The sequence below is a fragment of the Castanea sativa genome, chromosome 9 (assembly GCF_040712315.1).
Source record: "Castanea sativa cultivar Marrone di Chiusa Pesio chromosome 9, ASM4071231v1".
NCBI classification, from domain to species: Eukaryota; Viridiplantae; Streptophyta; class Magnoliopsida; order Fagales; family Fagaceae; genus Castanea; species Castanea sativa.
In genome coordinates, this window is record NC_134021.1 from 19,248,373 (window position 1) to 19,275,365 (window position 26,993).

Here is a 26,993-nt window from a genome sequence, read left to right on the forward strand (position 1 = left end):
GAGTTAGTGATGGAAATGGACGGTGATCATCTTCTTTTATGAGATAAATTTTCTCTTATCCCAAAAAAGAAAAAAAAAAAATACAGTTTGAAGTATATTGTTTAGTAAACAACAAGCTGATGAAGTGAAATCTAATTATGATAACTTAAAACATATTATTCTCTAAAAAAAAGACATAATTAGCTAGAGGATAATTAAAAGATGTCCCAGGTATTTAAATGAGAAATGTTATGCACAACAAAAATTTTCATAACAAATTTCTCAATGGAATCGACCACCACTAATAATTTATTACTTCAATATTTATAAAATGTATTGCGAAATATATGGTGACTCTCGGCTTATTGTTAATGTTATTAAAGCAATTTGGAAGAAAATATATTTTATATGATTTATTAAAATGCAGGTGCAAAGTGTCATTTAAACTATTGTTTAAAGTTAAAAACATATATAATCCTAATGAAGCGTCAGTAGTATAGGATGAAAGTGGATTGGAGGAAAAGTACGTGAGAGGTTGCTTCGTTGTAGATTTCCCCGGGCCTAGAGTAGAGAGTGATGCGATTTTTATTTTATCATATCTTCATATTCCAACAAAGCTTCAGATGCTTATATCAAAAATATTTTGGACGTGACTGTGTGGATAAGGAATAGGAGTTGCATGCTGAACCAATTCTAGTAAAGAAAAAGGTTGGTGGGGACTGAGTTTGGGTTCCGGGAATCACTTTCTCGATTTGTCCCTTTGTCTTGGTCCCGCCCAAAGCCAAAAATGTGGTCAGATCAGGAACCCAGAACTGAACTACTACTGTTTAGGGATTGAGACATTGGAAACTTCCTTCTTAACTCTTTAAGCATGCATATTCTTCAGCTTCATTTTGGTTCGTATCGGTATGGCTTTTGTTTTCACGGGAATGTACTTGTCTACTGTCTATACCTGCGCGCCTGTTCTGTCCAAGTCTCAACTTCCTATGTCGTTAACCGGCGCCACATGAGCCCAATCACTGCAACTGCAATTATCTATATCCTTATATGTGTCGGCGTAGTGTAGTGTCAAGTGTGGACTGGACTGTTATGCATTTTGCATGTATGTCTACCTACATCACCAATAAATATTCGATATCAATATTGGATTCACAGCCAATTCTTTGTTCCCTTCTGCCAAATGTACGTAATACACTCTTCTCTATACACTAGTCACATGACTCACATCACAACATTTTTTTTTTGTGTGGCTAAAACCCAATATAGAGAAGTAGCATCTTTTCTCAACTGCTCAACAGCGGCAATAGGAAGAAAGTGTCTTTTATAAAATTCAAAAAGCCTATGAGTAGCAGAAAATATAGCAAGGACATATCTAATTTAATTAGCATCTCTCTAGACCATTCACTTAAGTCCAAAATGTATAGAATTTATATAATTTTGTCTTAAAATGACCTACATCAATCTGTTTATAATAAAAAAAAGTATAAAATGTACACATTTTTACCTAAAATAACCCATATTAGTTCGTGTATAATTGTGTAAATTTATAAATTTGTTACAAATTTACGAACTTTGCTAAACAGTGGACTACAAAGTTTAGCTCTCTTCTCACCCAATTAGAATTATAACTAACAAAAGATTTGTCAAGGTCTAATACATCGCTAATCAGAGTTTGGATAGGCCAAGCAACATGTTTGCATCCATCTTTAATGGCATCAATACAATTTTTAGCGTCACCCTCCGCTACAATTCTCTCAATATTTTCTGACTTTGCTAATTGCAATGCCTGAGAAATTGCTGCTGCTTCAGCCTGCACAGGTTCAAAAATTTCATGAACACTTTAGCCCAACTTTTAATCACCTCTCTTACTTCATCTCGAACCACAACAGCTAGAGTAGTGCAGTCTTTTAATACAGCTACATCAACATTAAATTTTACTTCTCCAGTAGATGGAGGTTTCCAAGATGAATCCAGGCTAACCTGAACATCTTTGGATTGTTAAGGCCAAAACATTTTTCTCATAACATAGAAGCTAGGAATTATGTAAATTTTATTAAATTACATAAACTTAACAACTTTATATATCTATTAAATATTTATTTATTATGTTATTGATATGCCAAGAGCACATTCATTATTACATTTATTTTTATAAGCCTTTTACATACAGTAAAATTTGTAATTAAACCTTTAGTATTTTCTTACTGATTTTAAAAGATATGAAGTAAGGCAGAATAGATGATCTTGCCTCCCTTGACAAAATCATTGGAGTTAAAAATAGTGAAATCCATTGCTCCTATCTTATGACATAATCTTCATTGTCATCATATGGCAAGTACATAATAAATAACCATCAAGAGTCCATGCTTTTTGTAAAGTGTTTTACTTATTTTTCTTTTTGCGGAAGGATCACGGGAATTGATGTTGTTCTCTCTTTGAAGTCACAATCTTTCATATGATTAGCTTAATAAGTAAGATTTATTGGTTAAATTCTATTTCTTGACTGCTAGTTTGACTCTAAATTGCATTTTACCATCTCTCTTTTTGGTTGGATTATACAAGATCATCCGGATACAGAATTTAATTAGTTTTTTTTATTTTTTGAGAAAAATCCGGATACATAATATGATTAGCATGTTCCATACGTATTGCACTTATTATTATTATTTTTTCATCTTTTTCTCACTCCAGCGCATTTGTTCCAAAGTAAATTTTGGCTGGGCCAGACGTAGTTAATCCTATGGGAAACAATCTGGCCCAGACTGGACCAACCCAGCATTGGGACCTGGGATTACCACAACCTTGGCCTTAACCCAGTTCCCTGTAATTTTTATGAGAAAGCTTGGCCATGAGGACCCTTAAGAGTGTAGTAAGAGGTAATCCAATTGACTGAAGAGTAATGCCTCTTATTATCTTCTTTTTTGGTTAAATAAGAATTCATTAATCAAGCAAAAGAAAAGCGAGCACAACAAAGCTACTTGATCATCTCCCTCCTCATCCCTAAAAATCAAAAAGGAAGTGGCACAATGTCCATAAAACCTTGAATTCTGGACAAAGTAATGCTATTGTGAGAGTAGGAAGACTGAGTGAGTATATTGGACTATGAGCCGTGTTCAAGGCCAAACAAAAGCCCAAGGACGGTCAAATGGATTGTTGAGCCTAAGTTAAGGGGCTGAGGACAAAGGAAGAGAATGATGGGTCAATTGTGTTTCCTGAGGAGCTAAGCCATCTTGGGAGAGCTTTGGGGAGGTGACCATTTTGGAAGGATAAGCTTCAGAGGAATGTAATAGAAGTTGAGTCAGCAACAAAAGAAGAAATATCTGGGAAGATGGCTGTCACCACTACATTAAATACACTGCACCAAATGAATTGGCCTCATTTATGAAGAAATGACACCCGAATAGTGCCATTTCAACTCATAGCTACTCTCAAAGTTTCCAGGAGGGCTTGATGGGACAAGCATTCAAGGGATTACCTACGAAATCAACAAGTGGAAGGTTGAGATGGAAAGATGAAGAATTATATAAGGAAAATGCCACAGTAAAATTTGGGGCATGTAATCTAAGAAGGAAGAAAAAGAGAAGAACACTTTGTACTTAAGAAAACTTAAGTTAATATAAAAATATCACATCCTCGGACTTGACCGAGGAGCGTTATTTTTGTGCTTTCAATGTTTTTAACTTGTATTTTATCAATTGTGGCCCACTTAATTTGCTAAGTCTTTTTCTTGTGAAGCCCACTCTCTTACAAATACATTGTTTTGGGCTTGTTGGACCATCATCCATCATCCACTACTCTTAGTGGGTTGTGGCTTTAATCCGTGTCCTTACAACTACGTACCCATTATATATATATATATATATATATATATATATATATATATATATATTACCTATTATTAAGAACTTACCATTACAATAGTTGTAAAATGTTTATTATTCCAATAAATGTAGCCCAAGCAGCCAAATTATGAGTCTTGAAATTGTCTAACCAAAGTACTAAAGAAAATTCTTAATCAACAAAGAAAGTATCTCCTACAGGAAACATACCACCCCATCTGTGAGCATTACATCTTGGACCATTCTCTTTCGATTTCTTTTATTCTTTCAAAATTTTACAAATTTAAACCATTGCGGAGGTTGCTGGACAGTTGAAACCACTTTAATATCTGGTGGGTTGATTTGCGGGCCTCAGTATTTAATCATTGATATATCTTCTCCTTTCTCAAAGCAATAATCTAAAGCCTTCACTTGCCTAATTTATTTGTTTTCTAATTTCTAAAAAGGTGGAGTGAGTTTGGATGGTGTGGGAGGAGAGGATTTAATGAACTTTTGTTTTGATGGTTTTTAAAGGGAAAGGATTTGTAGGGTTAAAGAAACTCCTCCAAACCTTTTATTTTTAATTCTCTCAAACTGGTAAAAAATGGAGAGAAGAGGAGGGGTTATATTTAGGGCATGTTTGGTACATGTGTTTAAATATATGCTTTTAGTTTTTAAACAACATTACACGTATTTTCATACACTTTTTCACCTACACGTATTTTCAAAAAAACTTAAAACTATTGTTTAAACACACGTACCAAATAGACTCTTAAAACATCCAAACAAAGGAAAATGGTAACCATTCCTTGCCCCCAAACAAAAGAAGATAATGAGATCTTAATCTTTAAAGCCACAATGGAACTTAATTTTTGAAGCAAATAGTGTCCAGGCTTGGACCGCCTTTTGTATAATTGATTATTTAAACTTCTAGCGATAATCCAAAAGGAATAAACACTATAAACCTCCCTTTTTTTTTTTATAGCTGGTTAAACACTATAAAACTCTTGAGGATTGAAGTTGAAACTTCTTGATATATGAATGGATTGGAAACACTCAAACAATACCAATTTGAATAATTCACTTCAATTTGAATATATACATGTACACAACATATAATATGTAATAGAATAAAATATGATGGGCTCAACTCAAGATCCTCATTCTAGGAGATAACCTTGCTAATGTACCTTAGAAAAGTAGTAATAAATATACAACTGGAGTATTCATGACCATAACACAGTTATATTTAGGTTCTCTATAGTGTAAACATGTGGAGTTTATACCTCATAAACTTTATCTCAGGCTTCCCTGATACTTCGTTACGAGTAGTCTTACTCCATGTTGTGGCGTCAGTAGCATTTTATAAACAGGGGAGTGGCGATATTCTGGAGAGAGAGAAAAGGAGAATCTGGATAATATGAGAGAGAGTACTACCTTGAGTTCTAGCATTGCAAAGGTCTGACCAATGCATAATCGACTCCCGTAGCCAAATGGTAGGTATGCTTGGGGATACTTGCATGCTTTAGATATCCCTTGAGCAAACCTCTCTGGTTTGAACTCCAATGCATCTAGACCCCAATTTTCAGGGTCACGGTGCAATGCAGGAACCAAAAACCACATGTGGACACCTTTTGGCACAACAAATTCCCCCAACTTGATATCTGCAAAAGCTTCCCTCGACATTACAACAGCAGGCCCATAAAGACGAATGCTCTCTTGGATCACCATAGTCAACTGAATGGAAATTTGTGATTATTAATATCAGAATAAAAACTGTATTACTTATGGACAAGGGAAGCAAGAAATTAACACTACCACTACAACAACAATAACCAAATCAGAATCTCTAAATATTGGGGTTGGCTATAGATCCTCAATTGGCTAATCAAGTTCGGTTGCATGTATTCTTTTTAAAAATGCAGAATGAAAATTTAAATACCATTTTCAACTTGCGAAATGCTTCCATGTCTTGAAAAAGATTAGATAATTGTTCTCCGCAGACCTCAAGAATTTCAGTACGAACACGTTCTTGCCATTTTGGGTGTAATGCAAGTAGCATCAAGATCCAGGAGGCTGCAAGAGCAGTAGTCTCATGGCCTGCAAAGTAGATATTTTTACATAGGTCAACAATGAAGCGGTCTGTTTTAAACCCGCGTGGGACCTTATCATCACTAGCTACAGCACTTTCAAGCATCATTTGTAAAAGGTTCTTTTCGGGTATGGTGCCCTTTTGGTTTTCTTGTTGACAATCCTTGACTACTTTGAGTATCAGTGTGTCCACCTCTTTCTTTAACCTCCATATCTCTCTGTTGCTCTTTGTGGGAAGAAATCTGGGTAACATGCACAGATAAAAACAATTATTTCCTTGTCGCAAACTTATCTTGATGAATCCTAAATGTCTTTTGGGGAAAAAAGGTTTTATTTTTGTTAAAGTTAAGGATGACTGAACCTAAAGTTGAACAGTCCAAAAAGTACACTTGGTTTGGACAAGGCATCTTGCAAGGAGGCAATTTTTGAAAAAATCTGATTGCCTTGGGAGTAAGAGCTGCCAAAACAAGCTCTTGAGATTATATCTGCCGAGAGGCTCTTCAAATCCTCATCAATGATCATGTCTGTGACACCTCCCTCGCTCTTTATTATACGATTCTCCCATGTCTTCATCATTGCAATGGTAGATTGCTCTATCACACCCACCATATTCTGCCAATAAACTTCGACTATTTCATCAATATAAAATATCCAGACAGAAAGAAAAGAAATAAGTTCACAATGAGCATTAATTGTTTTACTTGTGGGGTTATGTCTAGTAATTACCTTGACCTTGTTGAGGAAGAATTCAGGAGCAATGAGTTTCCTCTGGTAGGCCCAGTTGCTTCCATTAGCCCTAATGATGCCATCACCGAGCAAGGGCTGGAATGGCCCAGCCAGATATGAAGGTCTTCCCAAATCCAAGGACTTGATCAGTCCTAGTTCCCTTAATAACTCTGGCTCGCTCACATACATGTGTTGCTTGCTCCCTGTTGAGTACATATATACTGGACCTGCATTTCTCAGACATGTTTGCCTCCTATTAATTTTTATAGCTTGCTCCAACGACAATACTCTTTATATGTTTTCATGCTTATAAGTTTATAAATATCATGAGCAAAGTCCCACCTCAAATTACATGGAAATGAATAAATGGCAATTTGAGCAGTCATCATACTGTTCCGAAAATATACATGTCAACCTTTGGTTATAAAGAGATAAAAAATGCTAAAGATATTTCGGTGAGAGATGGAGTGTGAGTTCTTTGAGCTTGAAAGGTCTAGAGAGGAAGATGTCGAGCTCCAACGGAGTACCAAAAAAATTAAGGAATCAGCAGACTCTGCTGCCTTTACATCCCTGATCTCCTTCAAGGACAAACTGCTGGGTGAGATCCCAAGAGCCTTTATGTAGGTTTTCAACTTTGAAACAACGAACACAGAGGATCATGTGCCTGCCACAGATATAGGTGATCTAAGCCAGGGTTTGATAGCAGTGAAACTTCAACCTAAGACTAGAAATCTCATTCGGGCTAAATGGGCCCATGCCCTGATAGTAAAGGTTTATGGGAGAACTGTGGGCTTTCATTTCTTGCATTCCAGAGTGATGAGCATGTGGAGACCGGTGGGCAGGTTAGATTGTGTAAACTTGGGAAAAGATTTCTTCTTGATTCGGTTTGTACTTGTTGAGGACTATGACAAGGTCCTTAGGGGGGGACCATGGTTTGTAGGGGTCATTACCTAACCATGAGAATGTGGGAACCAAATTTCAAGCCATCCTCTACTGTGTGTAGCCTGGTTGCAGTGTGAGTCCAGCTCCCTAAACTACCCTTTGAATATTATGAGCTTAGAGTCCTAAAAGAGATTGGCAATGCTATTGGCCAAGTTCTGAGGATTAATGCTAATACGGCCTCGGAGACGAGGGGTAGATATGCTAGGATTTGTATCCAAGTAGACATCAATAAGCCTCTGGTAAGAAGAATCCTATTGGAAGGGGTGATCAAGAAATCCAGTATGAGGGGTTAACTCTCTTTGTTTTTCTTGTGGTCGTGTTGGGCATCAGCAAGAAGGTTGCCCGTATACGGTTCAAGCAAGTAGCCCCATGTAGAGGCCGGAGGAGGAAGGCACGCAAGGAGAAGGGACAAGTAGTGGGACCAGTAGGCCCGAAGCCCAAATGGTGAAAAATTCGGATGGAGGAGTGACTGAGGATTATGGGTTGTGGATGTTAGTCAGACGCAAAAAAGTAGGGCCTAAAGCTGGTAATACACGTGATTATGCTCCCTTGACAAATCACAGGCCAGTCTCAAGTACTAAAGGAAGTAGAGACACCCATATGCCTCGAGCCAACCATCACTCCCTCAGAAGTGATTCAAAGTCCCATTGTGGGCTTGCTGACAGCAAAAGGAAAAAAGGTAAACTGGACCTCATAGCTGGTGTGTTGGAAAATGATGGGTCTTCTGCACAAGGCACAACTTTTGGAGCTGATGATACTCCTTGGGATATCCTCGTGCATCTTGCTTTGGATTACTCCCTCTCCTATGCTATAGGAACTGGCTCTACCCCAAGTACCTCTATCTCTAAGATAAGTGAGAACAATGTATCTAAAGGTGATAAGTCGCTAGGTCAGTCTACTATGCAAAGATCTAGTGGGAAGGGGAAGAGTGTGGGTAGTCCTCATGGAAGCAAGAAAAAAACATCAGAGGGCAATATTTCGTTAGGGGAAGGTAATGGCCCTATTAGAAGAGGCGATGGCTCAAAAAAAAGCAAGCCTAACGATGATTTGGGGGTGGTTCGAATAGGACGAGATGGTAGCATGGAGCCACATTTTTCCTTTGACGCCGGTAAGCCAGAAGTTAGGGATGCTCCCTCTAAGTGATCCAGCATGGTTGGAGTGAAAAAATTCGTGGTGGGTCTTCCCCTCAAATAGGCCAACGATAGCCAAAGCACAAATCTTTGGGTGGAGAGCACTGTCGCCTTTCTCTGTGGAGCGAAACTTGAGAGAATTAAACAGTCCGGAAGGAGTTGTGGAAAGGGGAACTTTGAGCTCAGAGATAGTTGCAATGGGAAGCAAGGGGAGTATGAGGAACAGGATGTTGCTGCAAGTGTATGCGCCGCTCCCACCACTCAACCTATTGATAAGCTCAAGAGAATTCCCTTTGGGGATCCTAGAACAAGCAATAATCATGGGGAAAGGGGAGTTGGTCCCCAGGCAAATCCTGAGGGAGATGGGATGGAAGGTGTTGAGCAAGATGGAAGCCCAGAATCCCATTGAGACTGGCCTTCCCTTTTCCCAATTTGTCCCAATGAATGTCCTTTTGTGGAACTGTCGAGGGGCTTTGAACCCTCATTTCCAACGTGTTCTTTTAGATTTAGTCAAGGCTCATGCTCCATCTTTGGTGATTGTTACGGAGACCCGAATAGGTGGAAAAAGGGCAAAGCAAATTATTGATTGGTTCCTATTTGATGGGGCAATTCATGTAGCTACTATTGGGTATTCAGGAGGTATCTGAATTTTGTGGAATTCTGATTCTGTGGAGGTTACCCAACTAGCAAAGATAGACAGGAAATTCATGTCGTGGTTAAGGTACGTGCCTCGAACCTTTCCTGGTTTCTTTCTTCAATTTATGCTAGTCCTAGGTTTAAGGAAAGAAAGTTGCTATGGGGAAATCTAGCTAATGTTGCATTGCTCCACTAACTACCCTAGCTTATGTTAGGGGACTATAATGAGCCCCTTTCCAGTCACGATAAGCTTCAGGGTAATCCCTTAATCCCAAGCATGTTCAACTATTCAAAGAGTGTCTGGATGCGTGTGGAATGGTTGATTTAGGGTTCCATGGTTCGAAATATGCCTTGGTTAATAAACGTGATGTTGGGCAATACATTCAAGAGAGATTGAATAGGGGGTTTGCTAACACTGCCTGGACTGTTTTGTACCTTGAGGTAGCAATTCACCATTTGGCTCATACTCACTTTGACCACTATCCCATTTTATTGAAGTGTGAAACTTCTCCTATGATTAGACTAGCTAGGCCTTTCAGGTTCCAACCTATGTGGGTGCCTTACCTTCTCTTCTCCAAGGTGGTGAGTGATGCTTGGGTAGATGATATAGTCCTTAGAACGAATAAAGAGAAATTCACTGAGGATGTACAAATCTGGAATAAGGATGTGTTTGGTAACCCGTTCCATAGGAAGAACAGGGTGGAAGCTAGATTGAGGGGCATCCAGACTAGTATTGCACATGGTCCAAATGAGCTTTTTCTAGAGGTTGAGAATTAGCTAAGGAGGGAGTATTTTGATATATTACAGCAAGAGAAAAAATTCTGGTCCATTAAGTCCAAGTATAACTGGCTTATTCAAGGGGACAGAAATACAAAGTTCTTCCACACCTTAGCTCTGATCAGAGGGAAAATGAATAGAATTGTTAGCCTTAAAGATAACCAAGAGGTTTGGATTCACAATAAGGATGAGATTGCTGCTCATATTCAAAATGATTTTCAGAAGCTTTTTACTTCTAGTACTGTTAGTGCACCTAGGGGTACCTGGGATATTCCTTCATGGCCTAGCCATATGTCACTTGAGGAGAGGGATTAGGTGACAAGGGAGATTTCTGTCCAGGAAGTTAAGGATAGCCTTTGGAGTTTGAAACCTTTTAAAGCGCCTGGATCTGATGGTCTTCACGTTGGCTTCTTCCAAGCTTATTGGAGTATTGTGGGGAGTTCTGTCTATGAAGAAGTTAAGGAGATATTCAGAAGTGGTACCATAACTGACCACCTTAATGAAACCCTCATTACTCTCATCCTGAAGTGTCCTGGAGCTACAACTTTGGGTTCTTTCAGACCCATCAGCCTATACAACACAATTTATAAGGTTGCCGCAAAAATGATAGTTAAGAGATTAAGGCATCTTCTCCCTAACCTCATATCCCCGCTCCAAACTGCTTTTGTACCTGGGAGAATGGGGGTATGATCATAGTTCAGGAGCTCATCCATACTATGAGTTTAAAGAGAGGGAAAGCGGGGTACATGGCAATTAAAATAGATCTGGAAAAAGCCTATGACAGATTGGAATGACATTTTATACAAAATATGCTGAAACTCTACACTACCCTCGCATCTTATCAAGCTTATCATGAGCTGTGTTTCAACTTCATCCATCTCAATGCTCTTTAATGGGGGGAAACTTGAGTCTTTTTTGCCCTCTAGAGGAATCAGGCAAGGGGACCTTTTGTCCCCTTATTTGTTTATCATGTGCATGGAGTTGCTAGGTTTCTTTATTTTGGAGAAGTGTAGTGCTAAGCTTTGGGATCCCATGAAAGCTTCGAGGAATGATCCCGAGTTTTCCCATCTCTTTTTTGTTGACAATTTGCTTCTTTTTGCTAAAGCAGGCATGAAAACTTATTGCAATATAAGGGAAACCTTGGACACCTTTTGTGAGCTCTCGGGGCAGAAGGTTAGCCTGTCCAAATCCAAGGTTTACTTTTCTCCTAATGTCAGTCCAGAGTACCGAAGTGAGATGTGTGAGGTGCTTGGTATAAGGTCCACTCCCAATATTGGCAAGTACCTTGGTTTTCCTCTAAAACACAAAGGTGCTTCTTCTCAAGATTTCAACCTTTTCATTGAGAGAGTCCAAGCAAAATTTCAGGGATGGAAGACGAATATGCTATCTATGGCAGGGAGAGTTATTCTATCTCAGGCAATTATCTCGATCGTCCTTTCTTATGTAATGCAAGGGTGCATGCTCCCTTCTTGGGTTCTTAACCGCTTGGATAGAATCAATAGAAACTTTATTTGGGGATCCACTGATTCGGTTAAAAAAATGCATATAATTAACTGGAAAAAAGTCACAAAGTCTAAAGCCAAAGGTGGATTGGGCCTCTAGGAGGCCAAGGGAAGAAATCTAACCCTAGTTGCTAAGTTGTGTTGGAGAATGCATAATTGTAGAGATGCTGGCTAGGCTGAAGTGTTGCGAAAAAAAAATCAGTCAAGGGGTGCATGTAGAAAAGGGGCTTACTTTTAAGTTTAGGCTGCTATTAAGAAGGATGATTCTATTTGTAACCTGGGCTCTAAATGGATCGTAGGGAGCGATAGTAGCTTGAGCCTTTGGCATAGTAAATGGCTCAATGCAGGATGCTTGAGATCCTTGATGGAAGGCCCCCTGACTAGAGGGAAGGAAAACCTCTTGGTTAGAGAAACAATGGTGGGTGGACTCTGGGACCTTAGTAACTTGTCTCTTGAGCTGCCTGTAGACATAAAAAGTGCTATTTTAGCCACTCCCCTTCGTAGATACTTGGAAAGTGAAGACTAGCGGAGTTGGATTTCAAATATGAGTGGCAATTTCGACCCAAAAAACACCTATCTCTTGGCGGTAGGTGAAGAGGGTGCCCCTGACTTCAAGGGGAAGTGGATATGGAAGTTGAAAATCCTCCCAAAAATTCAAATGTTTCTATGGAAGTGTCTGCATCAAAGTCTCCCTATGAAAAGTTTACTTAGTGATAGAGGCATTGATGGACTAGGGGGATGCGATTCGTGCCCTGAAGTTAGAGAGAGCATTTTGCACGTCGTTAGGGAGTGCTCGATAGCCCAAAGGTTCTGGAATTTGGCTGGTTGCCCCCTTGAGCTCCGGTCTTCCTTCTCTCTGGAGCTTGACCATTGGCTTCTGTTTAATGCCAAAAGCTCTAGTCTAGCAGTGGACAAAGACTATGAGTGGAACCTTTTGCTTCCTCCTTAGAGTTTGGAACCTCTGGCTCCAAAGAAATCATAAATCTTTCAAGGCCCGTTTGTGTAACCTAAATCTGGTGAGGAATGTTGAAATGCAGGTGAGAGAGTTTATATATTGTGTTGCCAACTAGTCTGAGAAAAAAGATAAATGATGAAAGGAAGTGAAGTGGACCAAACCTGTTGTTGGGTGGTATAAGCTGAACACTAATGGCTCAATGAATGGGGCTAATGGGCATGCTGGATGTGGATGGCTTATTAGGGACAACGATGGTCAGTGGGTAAAAGATTTTGCAAGAAAGATCGTTGCGAGCTCAAGCCTTGCTGTAGAGCTGTGGGGTCTGAGAGAGGGTTTGGTTTTGTGTTTAGATATCCAAGCTTTGGTGGTTGAAGTCGAGCTTGGTGCAACAACATCAATTTCCCTAGTTTCATGTAACAGCAGGACTAAGGGACCCCTTTCTGGTCTTGTTGATGATTGTAGGGACCTCTTGCTACAACTGACTCAGGCTAAGGTGTCTCACTGCTTTAGAGAGGCCAACTTCTGCGCTAATGCGTTAGCGAAACTGGGAGCTTCTACCTCTGATGGAGGAGCATGTTTTGATTCCCCCCCCCCTCCTCTGTTGTTAACCCCCTTTTACTTTTTGATTTCCTGGGTTTGTACCGTAATAGGCTTTGTCCTAATGTTTGTGAAATTGCTTCTAGTTGATCTTTAATAATATTCCATGTTTGACAAAAAAAGAAAAGAAAAAAGAAGAGAGATAAAAAATGCTAATAATAGTTTTTATTAGGTTTGTACGGGAATCCAAACCCCAAAAGATGGACTTGGATACAGATACCAAGGGTGTCTTTGGAGTATACAAAATCAGTATAGCTATCTTTCTTATGCAATTTCACAATTAGTATCTAAATGGAGTGCTATAGACTTTATTTTTGTCTGTTGACGTAGTAGCTTGAGGTTGGCACATCTTGTTGGGCGTGGAGAAGCATTGGGAACCCCAATTCCTTTCTTCAGAGCTGTTTCTTTTCCTGTCCATTTCTAGCCTAACAGCTTTGGTCTTGACACTTTTAAAACTCAGGTCTTCTTATATTAGGTTTCAATTATAGATTTTTACCACAAAATATAGTAAAAGGAGGTCACAGACATTCCTACTTTTAATTAGGGAAAACTATATATACATATTCTTCTAATTGTTATGACATGAATTGATGCACCATGTCTCACTAGATTGCATGCCATCATATGTAGGCCCTAGTTACCTGAATTTGGCTATTTCTGTCAAAGATCAAGTGGCACACATGACACGTCTATGCCTACAAACAGCTTTGGCTATATAAACAATTGAATTCACCTTAAATTTACCCACATACAGTGGCGGAGCTAGAATTTTAATCTAGAGGGGGCAAAATTAAAAAACGATATTAAAAGTAAAATTTATCTAAAAAACATTAATCAACAATAATAACAAAATAAATAAACAATTGTAAGCAAATATGAATATATTTCATATTATTAAAATAAATAAACAAAAACAACTAATTCATAGCTACTAAAAAATTTACAAATTAATGGAGTAAAAATATGATAAATGTTACTTAAAAAATATAATAAATAAATGTTTGAAATTATTTTTTGTGATTAATGACATGCCAATTTGTAAGACATAAGTAGTAAAATTTGTAATATCTTTAGCATCATTCAAAGATAAAATATTGTGAAAAGTATCATAAATAGTAAAAATGGTGTAAATAATGATATGAAAAAAAATAAAAAAAATAGTGAAATAGATGGTTTGTTCACTTTCAAGTTTCAACAAGTAGAATTTTTTTTTCCCATGTTACTACTAATACAAAAAAAAAAAAAATTAAAAAAAATAAAATAAAATATAGTAGTCGGGGGGCAGGTGCCCCCCTCGCCCCCCTCTGGCTCCGCCAGTGCCCACATATACGGTTAAGTGTTTGTTCACGCCCGTGCGCGTATCAAATTTACATACAGACGTCTTCAATATCTGTATGAATATATTTATATCATCCAAGGGTTTAAGACTTTAAGTAACCATGAACTACTATTAAATTTCACCCTTTGCATTAGTTCTAACTTATTTTTGAACATTTTAGTTTTGCAGTGTGCTATAACATTAACACAGTCTTCGTTACTCTTTGCTAGGATACTAAGAAAATCCCCATAATATAATATGAAAAAGAAAAATAAAAAACAAACCATGAATTTCTCTGCGTTGAAAACTAAAATCATATAATATGGAAACATATATACCATACTCTTGTCTCCATTGTTGGAGATATGGGAAGAGGGAGTGAGTCCAGTTTTCAGAGACAGGCTGGCCATCAGAAGTATGGTTGATCACGGAGGATTGGATCTTCTGCATCTCAGAAATGTTCCCATAGGGAAAGGAAGGCTTTGGCCCTCTAATGCCTTGCCTCCAAAGCATTGATCGGATCCGTCTGGGCTTCAGCCACACCTCATGACATAATCTAATTAACACACTACATACCCCTATCACTACAAGAGACCACCATATCTCTGCTACCAATCCTTGTTCCATCTGTGTGAATTTGTGTGTGTGTCTTTGGAGTTGCAGACTTTTGACTTTCCCTCTCTCGGTTGGATCAGAAATTTCATAAAATATGAAACTTGAAGTAAGGCCAACTAGTAATCACCACCCCCCCAAGATTCCCACAGAATGCCAACATTATGCATTGAGTAGGACCTTTTATGACATGGTAGTTAGTAAGGTAATGTGAAGCCATTTGTATATTAAATGGCATCTTCTACACGCTTTGTTCTAATATTTTTATCTTCATCTTGTTTGTATCGTAGAATACGATGTAATGTATGGTAACCTCGTTTGTCTTTGGAAACAATAAACAATAGTAGAAACAAAACACAATGCTAAATAAACAAAATAAGCCTAGTAAGCAATGACTTCCTGTCTACCACGGGTTGCCTTGGAGTGAAGTGTAAGCCCAAGTTCAACTGCTATCTGGGATTTATCTGTGTGAGTGGCTCGTGCATCCAGGTGGTTAATCCAAATCCAAAAAGGTCCTGCCTCGACGTCATGAAAGCTTTATTAGACCAAAACAATGTTAACAATTTCTACCTAATTGAAATTTTTAAACATTCTAGTAAGCTTTATTTCCAAATGGGACATCTAAGGTTAAAAAAAGAAAAATTATCAAAAGAGACATTTAGGGAGATTTCTCAACTCACCTTGGCAAAGCTCTCGATCTTGGTCTCTTCTTCTCTTTTGCTCAAGAATGGTGGTTTCCTCAGGCTCAAGTACCCCATAAATTTTGGGTTTTTCGGAAACAAATTTTGAAGCTTGCAATAAAACTTGAAGAATTAAAATAAAATCTGAAGCTCACATGAGAAACAGTTAACTGCCAAAATGGAGACGAAGGGCTAAACTTCTCCGAGGGAGAGAGACAGAGCAATAAACTATTCGTTCTTTTGGTCACTAGTCAGGACTGTTAAAAGAGAGACTGTAAAACTAGAGTAACCTGTCTTCCAAGACATTTTTAAGTGAAAATTTTTATTTTTATTTTTATTTATGTATTTTATTCAGATACTGGTAACAGTTTACAACTTAGAATTTGTTGTGAAATTATGATAGACGTAACATTTCTCTTACTAAGGTTGTTCGAGCCCAAACTTTTTTTTTGGATTATTTAATAGGTACAACCATAGATGGGAGATTGGAACCTAAATGATCTTATTTAAAGCTTAAACTCATTGTAAAATTATATGTTTAAGTTTGTTTTATTTTCTTCTTCAAGTATGTTTACAAAGCTTTCCCCAAAAAAAAAAAAAAAAAGTTTACAAAGTCGCACTAAGATTAAAACTTTTACTCTTTAAAGAATCTATGAAAATAATTACTAATACCTAAATTATAATTGGAATTATTATTCGAGTTAATTAGATAACATTATTTTTGTTTATAAACTTATAATAAATTAGATTTAAAAATATTAAAAATTGTATATAATTTTTCTATAAGATCGATTATTTATATCATTCATAGATTACTATAAAGTAGACTATTTATATCATTTCTTTTTGTTAAATACTATTTCTATCATTCATAGATTACAATTAAGGGTTTGATTTACTTCCAGTATTTTTTTAATTAAAAGTTTTTTTTATTTTAAATACACAATGGTAAGTGGTAGTGACTAGTGAGTTTTAATCTTCATATTTTATTTAGTTAATAGGTGATGTGGTAGTTTCTCATTAAACAAAAGGAGATTTATGGTTAAAAAATTATTGAGTTAAGTCAAACCCTATGATTAATATATGTATATTTTAAACATATATAATATTATACATTCATTAATAAAGAACCATCAAGAGTCCATGCTTTTTGTATAGTGTTTTATTTCTTTTTCTTTTTGTGGAAGGATAACGGGAATTGATGTTGTTCTCACTTTGACTCTACATTGCATTTTACCATCTTCCTTTTTGGTTGGATTATAGAAGATGGTCTGGATACAAAATTTATTTGTATATTTCTATTATCTATATAAAAAGGTGCGAATGAGCTTGTGAAGAGTGCTTTGTCGAGCACCGTGCTTGCTTTTTGTTTATTGTTTGTTTAATAATTGTAATAACATTTTTACTCTTAAAATACAAGAAGATTGAATGCATTTGAGGGTTTGTTTTGTCTTTTTTCTATATATATATATATATAAAAGTGCAAATGCTTGTATTAAATGTAATGATTTTTTTGTCCTTGAAAAGTAGTTAGGGGGCCATAAGTGTTTATGGATATTTTTGTCTTTTACACTTTAATTGGCATCAACCTATGACAAAAGTTGATGGAAAAGTATTAATTAAATAAATTTCAAAATCTATTTAGGATCCGCTTATATATATATACATATAACCGAAACCTTTGAACCTCTCACAATTTTTCATGTCACCACTATTTTATTTTTATTTTTATTTTAGGTTTTATATCTTATATATATATATATTTATTATTTATCTTCAACGTGTAATTATCTTATCAAAGTGTTACTATAGTTTAGTTTAAGTAAAACTCTATTAGATATATGTCTATTGAATTTTACGCACCATTCCTAAAAAAATAGTTACTACGTTAGCTCTAAAACGTGTCCTTATTTCAAAAAAAAAAAAAAAAAAGTGTCCTCCATGTCATTGTACACATTCTAGCATTTTGATTATTCATCGGTGTCTCCTACATCTCATGAGCTAAAAAAGAAAATTCCAATCAAGTATTAAAAGTTATGAAGTATCAGGTCAGATTTAACCCTAGCGAATGCATTAGTATAAATTTGAAAAACTAATTTAACTTTTCGAGAAATAAAAAGGTGTTCAAAATAATCTAATTTTTCCTGTTATCTTTGAATAACACTTGTTGTATTTAAATATCGTACAATCACAATTTTTCACGTTAGTACAATATTTAAATAAAAATTATCATTTTATTTAAATAAAATGATTTTTGTTTAGTCCAAACTTATATATATATATATAACCGAAACCTCTAAAGCTCTCACAATTTTTTAAACAAAATTATTTTTGTTTAATCCAAACTTAACAATGAATAAAACTCTATCCAAACTAGAGAACTAGGAGTCTGTTTAGGATCTGCTTATTTTGTTGAAACTGAAAACTTTTTGCTAGATAAAGGTAAAAGTTAGTTGAAATAGTATAATGAGATCCATAAATAGTACCAAAAAATGCAGTGGGACCCATGAATAATAGCAAAAATAAGTTGAACAGTAAAATAAGCTGGCTTTTTATTTTTTGCCAAACGCACACTAGAACGAACAAAAGTAAAATGAATTTTGATGAAACATAGATGATGAATTTTACATTTTAGCATTTTTTTTAAGTTCATTGCAAAATCAATAGGCTTGGTCTTTCTGTCATTTACTCATTTACGAAAAATTATTGAATACTCCGGGAGTACCATAAATACATACTCCCCTCTTTCACATGAATTGTGGGTCCCACCATAAATTTAATTACTAGGACCCACAATTATGTGAGAGGGGAGAGTACGCATTTATGATACTCCAAGAGTACCCAATAATTACCCCTCATTTATTCCTACAGGATGCCTTTTAACCCTGCATTTCTGTATGATTTGTGTTAATTTTTAGGCGAAACTACAATGTTGGTCCCTCAAATTTATCTTATGTGTGCAATTGGTCATTCAAGTTTCAAGGAAGTAACTGCCGCATGCAGTTTTTGGGTTGGCGTGTGAGTGTATTCCCTTATCTCATCCCCCTTCCCCTATATATATATATGTGTGTGTGTGTGTGTGTGTGTGTGTGTGTGTGTGTTTCTCAAATAAAAAAAAAAGTTTCAAGTACAATTAATCTCTCAAGTTTTAAAACTGAGTTGTATTAATCTTTTTACTAATTACTGTTAGTATCTATACTACTATTTAAGCGGCTACACCTGTTTGGAGTAGATTTTTTTTTTTGTTCCAAAATACCCCTACACCCCTAGGTTTAAGTAGAGACAGAACTAAAAGATAGTTTGGTAAAAATACATGTCTAACTTGCACTAAAACATTGCTTACAAAATAGGACTACTCTTCTGATGGTTTTCAAATTGCTTTATCTATTTATAAAAAAAAAATTAAATTAAAAAAAAACACACGTTTGTTTGTGAATATATCTGCCATGATAATTGATAAAAATAAAAAATAAAAAACACACACACATCTGCCGTTATTGCCACCAAAAAAAAAAAAAATCAATTACCTTTATTAAAAAAAAAGTCTATTATTCAAACTTCCCCTATTTTCCATGTTTCACGTTTCCATGTTCTTTTCAGTTTTTTTTTTGGATACTTTAATTACCATTTCCACTCTAATTGCATCGTTTAAATTGTTAATGATGTTGATTTCAAGAGTCTGTGATTTTGTAACCCTTATGGTCATCGTTTCCTCTGCCAATTAGCAAAATCTCTTATACTTTCAAGAGTGCTGGCAAGTTTGATCTCATTCCTATTTCCTATGATATTTGCTTTTGTTCCTTCTACTTTTATGAAATAGTTTTATGGAGTCTAATTTGATCTAATACGTTTTGCATGCCATTTTGAATGAAAGGATTTTGGTTTCAAGCTGGTGGATGAGGATGAACGGGCATTATCACTATTGGGAAACATGTACTAAAAGGTATGTTTGCACTATTCAATCTATTCAAATTTTCTGTCAAAATTTTTCTTTTACTTTGTTTGGACCAAAAACTCTTGAGAAAGATAGTAACATCCTTATTCCATTCACATTATGGTTTGCATATATGTGTTTCAACTGAAAGCACTATAAAGCTACCTTGATAGATTGATGACTGATGCCAATCTAAGATTTTAGCCAAACGAAAGTGTTAAGATTGCATGAACCCCCAAGATTTTATGAAGAAGTTACCAAACTTTTACATTTCCTTTTCTTACTCATGTTTCACATTTGAGCCATTTAATTTTGAATGTGTAATTACATTTGAATCATGGAAAGCAACAATTAAATAATTAAATTCTTCTTTGAATGTGTAATTACACTGTACCTATGGTGTTCAATTCTTTATCATTTTTATTTTATTTTATTTTTGAAACGAAGAGGGAAATTATTTATTTGTCAATTCCTAATCTTATATCTATCTTAGGGTGTGATGAAAAATTATTTCACCACACATAATACACATCACACCCCTAGATTTTTTTTGTGATTGAAAAATGTAATAATTCCAAATTATAATAAATACTCTAAATTAACATTTACCCAAAAAATAAAAGAGCCTCACGCGCATGCTCAGAGCCTAGTTTTTATTTATGTGACTAACGATGACTTGACATTTTTTTTATTAAAAAATTACAAAATAAATTTACACATAACAAATTCACAAACCAATACCAAATTAAAACCAGTCACAATCCCACAGTTCTTAAAAAAAAAAAAAAATTTGGGAGTCTTATTCTGATTCCCAGTTCTTCTTTCATTAATTTCCATTGATTTCCAAGGCACCTTGCTCGGATTCAAACCGGCATCGATCCTAGCTTCGTTTTCAGGCAAAGGATTAAACGGTTTGGACCCGAATATTCTCAAACCCGACATGATTGCGCCTGGTGAGAAGATACTAGCTGCGTGGATCGACGCAATTGGCCCGACCGGATTAGACTCTGATACCCGAAGGACTGAGTTCAATATACCCTCTGGTGGCATGGCATACTTGCTTATGGAATACACAGTCTGAGTGCAGCCCGTTATCAAAACCTGGACAAACTAGTTATTGAAAATTCAAATAACCGACAAAGCAGCAAAATAGCTAGACAATGAATAAATTCGTTTATAATAAACCAAAATTCCTATTTTACAACGCTGAATTTGAAATACCTACCAAGCTCGCAGGTCTCCTTGAAAAATACTCAGCCAAACAAATACAAGCAAAATTGTGCATCTTTTTATTAAAATAGGAAAAAAAAAACCCACAAATTTTTTTTCTTTGATCGGGCGGCACCCAAGTTACCCTTGAGAATTGCAATCGGTGATGATAGTGTCAGAGGCAAAAATTTTAAGCCAATCATAAAATGCCACATCAAAATTTAGTGGCAAATTCTGAATTAATGTCATTAAAATAATAAAATTAGATGATGACATGTGTCATCCAAATTGACATCACCTTGGTATATCAAAATTTGCCACGTGTCACTTGGCTCATAAGATAAAGATAAATTTCATTAAATTTATGGATAATTATCTTTATTAAAATAAATAAATAAAATAAAGATAAATTTTCTATTCAAAATTGATAGATAATTATCTTTATTAAAATAAATTAAATAGAGATAATGGCTTATCTTTGTTGATTATTATCTTTATCAAAATATGATATAGATAAATAGAGATAATTATCTCTAAGAAGAATTTGGGCCAATCGAAAGTCTACTACATACTTTCAAGCATATCAACTCAAAGTGGAGCTTATCCTCTAAAATCACTATAAATAGAGGACATCCCTTCTTATTTTGACAAAGTTTTCAAGATGCCCAAGCTCTGGAGAAATTCTGTCTGAAGCATCTTTGAAGAACTTAAAGAACATTCAAAGGGCTTGCTTCAAGAACTTGAAGGACAACAAATCTCTAACAAGCTTAAGGCTAGAGATTCATTGTGAAGACTGTTCAATCCATCTTCCAACCAAAGTCAAGAAGATCTTTTGTTCGAGTTCTTTGAAATTCTATTGGAAGTAAGCTAAAAAGCCTCCATAAACTTGAACAAACCAAAATCTTTGAAGCTCAACGGATCAAAACTCTAAAGCCCTGAAGAATTTCAACCTAAGAGCCTTCACATTTGAAGACTTGAAGAACAATAAATCTCTAATAAGCTCAAAGCTAGAGATTTGTTGTGAAGACTATTCAATCCATCTTCCAACTAAGGCAAGAAGATTCCTTGTTCGAGTCAAGTTCAATGAAGATAGAATTAGAGGGTATTTTTTTGTAAAAGAATTGAAATAGAGATTGTACTCATTATTCATCAATACAAATTTATATTTGCAAACCATATTTCTTTTCAATTGTTTGATTTTCTGCAATTGAGAAATTTTGTGTTTACAGATAGCTTTCTTTATGTCCCATACAGAAACATCAAATAGTAATCTAGATGACCAGCCACTGTAGCTACGGTATAGAAACATCAAACAGTAAGTCAATCTTGTCACTGGCAGCGGCTAGGGCTTAGGTTGGCGGCGGGTCAGTCCCCTTGTCTCTCGTGGGTGGGTTTGTGATTTTTTTTTTAAAGAACCGTGGGTTTGTGAATCAGTGGCAGTATTTTAATTTGGTATTAAATTTATTTTGTAATTTTTAATAAAAAATGCCAAATCATAAAAAAAAAATGTCAAGTCATTGCTATATTTGCCACATAAGTAACATCACTAACGAAAGTTAGTAAACGAACTAATGCAACTCAATTTTAAATTTGAGGGACTAATTGTGCTTCCTTGAAACTTGAGAGACCAATTACGCACATAGAGTAAACTTAAGGGACCAACATTGTAGTTTCGCCTAATTTCTATATATAAAAATAGCGAGGAGCTTATCACAATTATTGAGGTGTCATTTTTCTCTAAGTTAAAATAAAATAATAAAATATTATATTGAAACCAACCGTAATAAAAAATAAAGGCATTGTGAAATGTTGTGGCATGTTACACAATATTTTCGTAACTATTGAGCTATTAGATCTTTTAAAGTCAAAATAGAATATACTATAATAAAATAATAAAGGTACTGTCAAAGTGTTGTGACATTTTGTTGAACTAAAATTCACTGTTTTATGCACAATTTTCTTGGGTTGACTTTTTGTATTATTTTTTTTTTAATGCACTATTTTAAGTATTAAGAAAAACACACATAGTTTTACACACAAAAAAAGTAAAAATTAAATATAAAAACACTTTTAATCATTTATGTTTGGGATAGTTCATAATTCCCTCCTAAACTTTAAAATCAAACAATTTCTCCTTATTCTTTGGGAAACTAGAAAATACCCCATTCTTTACTATCTTCGTTAAACCTTATTGAAATCTTATGATTCAAATAATAAAATGTAGTGTCTAAAACACCCCGACTAAATTTTGATATCCCAAAAATTTTCTTTAAGTATTTTTAGTTTTAGGTGGTAATAATGCTTTGAAAATTGGAATGGTGATATAGGGTGTTTTATTTGTTACCTAGAGAACATTGATTCACTAAGTTTAAATTTTTTAGAGATATAATTTTATCTAATGGAAAATTTGATGAAACAATCTTTTGTTATTTTTTTCTTCTTCTTCTTGATTAAAATGGGTGTTCATTAAAAACTAAGTAAGCTAAACGTCATACCTAAACTCATAAAATGTAAGGTGATAAAGAAGGAAGTATGAATTTAACACAAAATTTTCATTGTGGATGGTTGTAGGTATTGGATGAAGAGCATATGACATCATTCATTGCAAAAATTTAAATATTGTAATAATGTCTTAGCAAAACCTAGTTACTTATTGTTGGAAGATGATGATATTCGTTATCATTCTTAAAAATTTTTAGTGTATAAATATTTCCTTTAGCAAATGTAAACTCATGAGTATCCAACTATATGGGTCAACATTAACCCGTCAAGTTTATTAAATGGATCAAGATTCCTCAGCCCTAACATGACCCATTTATTAAACAGGTCAGTCGTATCAACCTGTTTATCAGATTTTATCAAAATGAAAATTTTTTTTTATGAAAACACGAACAAATAAATATTTTAAATATAAAATTAAGAACTAATGAATAACTGCATCACAAATAATCATTTAAAACTAAAGCATATCTTAATATCACAAATTATTAATTAGAATATGTTAAAGAAAGTAAACCACAGCAACTAATAAGTTTATATACCTAGGGTTGGAAGGGTATATTAGTAAAATGTCATTTAATTAAATGAGTCGAACAGGTTCCATAGGTTGAACACTAACCCAACCCGTTTATTAAACGGGTTAGTCTTGCCATCTCGAATATGACACAAGCCCATTAAGCCTATAACTTTTCATGTCGTGTTTGCGGGTTATGTTCAATTTTGCCACCCCTATGAAAAAGTGGGAGGATAGAAAATAGTAGGAGGATAGAAAAGTGAGGATAAAAAAAATTTAATTTTCCCTCATAAGTGTTTGGTTGGAGGGATGGAAAAATGGACGGATGGAAAATTCATTTGTTTGGTTGAAGAGAAAAGTAGGAGGATAGAAAATGTAGTTTATGTAAATATACTCTTATACCCTTATTACATAATATGTAAAAAATAATTTATATTATACTCATTAATAATAAAAATATTACTTATTATTAATTAAGATTATTAAAATAATATTTTAAAAAATTTACACATCGTACATATTATGTTATATTATTGTTACTTGTTATTATATTATATTATATTATATTATATGTGTGTGTAAGAAAACAAAAAGAAAAATAAAAGCTCAACACGTTATAAAGAGAGAAAAAGACAAAAAGGAAAAAAAAAAAAAAAAAACAACTCAGTTGGTTGCTTTTGCATAGTGGAATTAGAAGGGGAGAAAAAAAAAAGAAAAAAAAGAAAAGATTGGCGTAGTTGGTTGCTATTTAAAAGAGGGGTAGAAGTGTAAAAACATAGCTGAAATAACATTTTTTAGAAATCAATTCAGTTTTCTCTCCATTTTGGAGAGAACTTTTCGGTAGACTAGCGGAGAAAACACTCGAACCTCACTATTTATTTTCCTTCCTCCCCACACAATTAAACACACTCCAAAAATGTTTTCTTTCCTATTTTCTCTCCAAAATTTTCCAACCACCTTATTTCACCTCTAAACAAACACACCCTTAAGAGTGTAGTAAGAGAGCCTAAGAGGTAATCCAGTTGACTGAAGAGTGGAAATTATGCCTCTTATTATTTTCTTTTTTGGTTAATTAAGAATTCATTAATCAAGCAAAAGAAAAGCAAGTACAACAAAGCTGCCCAGTCATCTCCCTCATCATCCCTAAAAATCAAAAAGGAAGTGGCACAATGTCCATAAAACCTTGAGTTTTGGACAAAGTAATGCTACATACATAATAATTGAGTTAACAAATTTTAATTAGTTTTCATTTGAGCCTATAATATATATATATATATATATATATGTATATATATATATATCATTTTTTTACCTACCATTAAGAACTTACTATCACAATAGTTGTAAAATGTTTATTATTCCAAAAAATGTAGCCAATGCAGCCAAATTATATATGAGTAGTTAAATTTTCTAACCAAAGTACAAATGAAAATTCTTAAACAACAAAGAAAGTATCTCCTATAGAAAACATGCCACCCCATCATGTCCTTTTAAAAAAAAAAAAAAAAACTGTTTCACTTAGGATATGTGAGCATTACATCTTGGCCCATTCTCTTTCGATTTCTTTCATTCTTTCAAAATATTACAAATTTGAACCATTGTGGAGGTTGCTGGACAGTTGAAACCACTTTAATATCTAATGTGTTGATTTCCATGCCTCAGTATCTAATCATTGATAAATAAATCATGTCCTTTCCCAAAGCAATACTCTAAAGTCTTCAATTGTCTACGTAGACACTCGATTTTGCACCCATAATTTAATAAAGTAAGATGGCTAGAGTGACCATTTATATACCCAAAATTCATAATTACATTACATACATTAATTCATTCATTACATATCATAAAAATGATCTTGAGGTTCTAACGGTCGCGACGGTGTGCCCGATTTCCAAATCGGATTGTCGGATTGAAAGATATTGCATGATCAAGTTTGCACGGTCTGCATACCTTTTGTTTGGGTGGAACCAACCACACATGATTAATTCAAATTAATTATGATTGGTTAGAAATTTAAAAGTAATTAAATAATTTTGTGATTGGTTGTTAGTTAGTGTTAAAAATAGACTTGTTTGCATAGGAATAAAGTGGATAATCAAACAACAATGGAATTGTGGATAATCAGGAATTTTCGGAGTGTTTATCTACAAGATAATTATCACTTTAAAGACCTGAATATCTAGAAAATGAGGTTTAATTTTTAGAATACGGATTAAAAATGGGTCTAAGTGCAATTCCTAGCTAAAAAATCCTCAAAAAAAGAGTCCAAATTGGACCAAAATTCAAACGCAGGTCCGGCACCCAAGAAGGCCATTTGGCACATGAAAAGTGCCGATTGGCATAAACTCGAGGCTCGGCCCAATGACTCCTGGATTGAGATAAACCTTACCCTTTTCGATTTTTTAGAGATAAGGACGTGTCTCAATTCGTATTAGATCATTCAGCTATTTTTTCGAAGCATTCTAACCTCTATAAATAAAGGATGCCTCTCAAAATTCAAGACACTTTTTTTACACTTTCTGACCCCACTCTTTTTGGCTCTTCTTTTCTGATTTTTCAATTCCCCTTACGTTAAAGACATTCTTGAGGCTTTTTCCTTAGGAATTTCTTTTTTGTAAGTAAAGTATTTTAGGCTTCAAAGAGTTAAATAAATTTCTTTGAATCCTATTTTTTTTTTTAATTTCATGTTCTTGATATATAATTTTCATGTTCTGCTTGAATTTTTCTTTAACATGTTCTTAGATGATTATTTATTGTTGTGAGCGACCGCGACCCCAGCCCGCCAATTTTTTCTCAAACTGGGCCTAACCCGTGTGAACGAGTGATATCATGATGCTCAAAATATTGAATTCACTGTAAAATGTACTCCCCCTAGATCGAGGGTTTTACATGGAGTATCCATTTATTTAATTTAAATGAAAAAATAATAAAACCTTCTATATAAAAAATGCTTCTATTGTATTATTACATATGACAATTTACATCAATTTTGAAACAAAAATTTACAATGCTTTTTTGGTCTTAGATACAATCTAAGAAAGTAAATTACATTGCTTTAGTTCCTAATTACATTC

The 26,993-nt window shown here is 34.7% G+C and overlaps 1 protein-coding gene across 2 annotated transcripts; it reads right to left on the bottom strand.

Moving 5' to 3' along the window:
* Positions 1-4,858: 4,858 nt before the first annotated feature.
* Positions 4,859-15,999, bottom strand: LOC142611402 (cytochrome P450 714A1-like). 2 transcript variants are annotated; one of them, XM_075783520.1, is made up of 6 exons: positions 15,764-15,999; positions 15,491-15,598; positions 6,615-6,841; positions 6,250-6,500; positions 5,740-6,130; positions 4,859-5,534 (listed from the first exon to the last, which is right to left on the bottom strand). In XM_075783520.1, the coding sequence occupies exons 3-6, from the start codon at positions 6,828-6,830 to the stop codon at positions 5,094-5,096; spliced, it is 1,299 nt and encodes a 432-aa protein (XP_075639635.1). In that variant the 5' UTR covers positions 6,831-6,841; positions 15,491-15,598; positions 15,764-15,999; the 3' UTR covers positions 4,859-5,093. The 2 variants fall into 2 exon arrangements, with proteins under 2 accessions (XP_075639635.1, XP_075639634.1); XM_075783519.1 differs by having other exon boundaries at positions 14,810-15,598.
* Between the last annotated feature and the right edge of the window lie 10,994 nt (positions 16,000-26,993).

Excerpts from the sequence above, each read along its gene's own strand:
- LOC142611402 (XM_075783519.1), bottom strand. The coding sequence starts at position 15,098 with ATGGAACAAGGATTGGTAGCAGAGATATGGTGGTCTCTTGTAGTGATA. Across the intron at positions 6,842-14,809 it reads ACAATGGAGACAAGAGTATG|GTCCAGTATATATGTACTCA; the intron begins GTATATATGTTT and ends TGAGAAATGCAG. Across the intron at positions 6,131-6,249 it reads TTTGGACTGTTCAACTTTAG|ATTTCTTCCCACAAAGAGCA; the intron begins GTTCAGTCATCC and ends CATGTTACCCAG.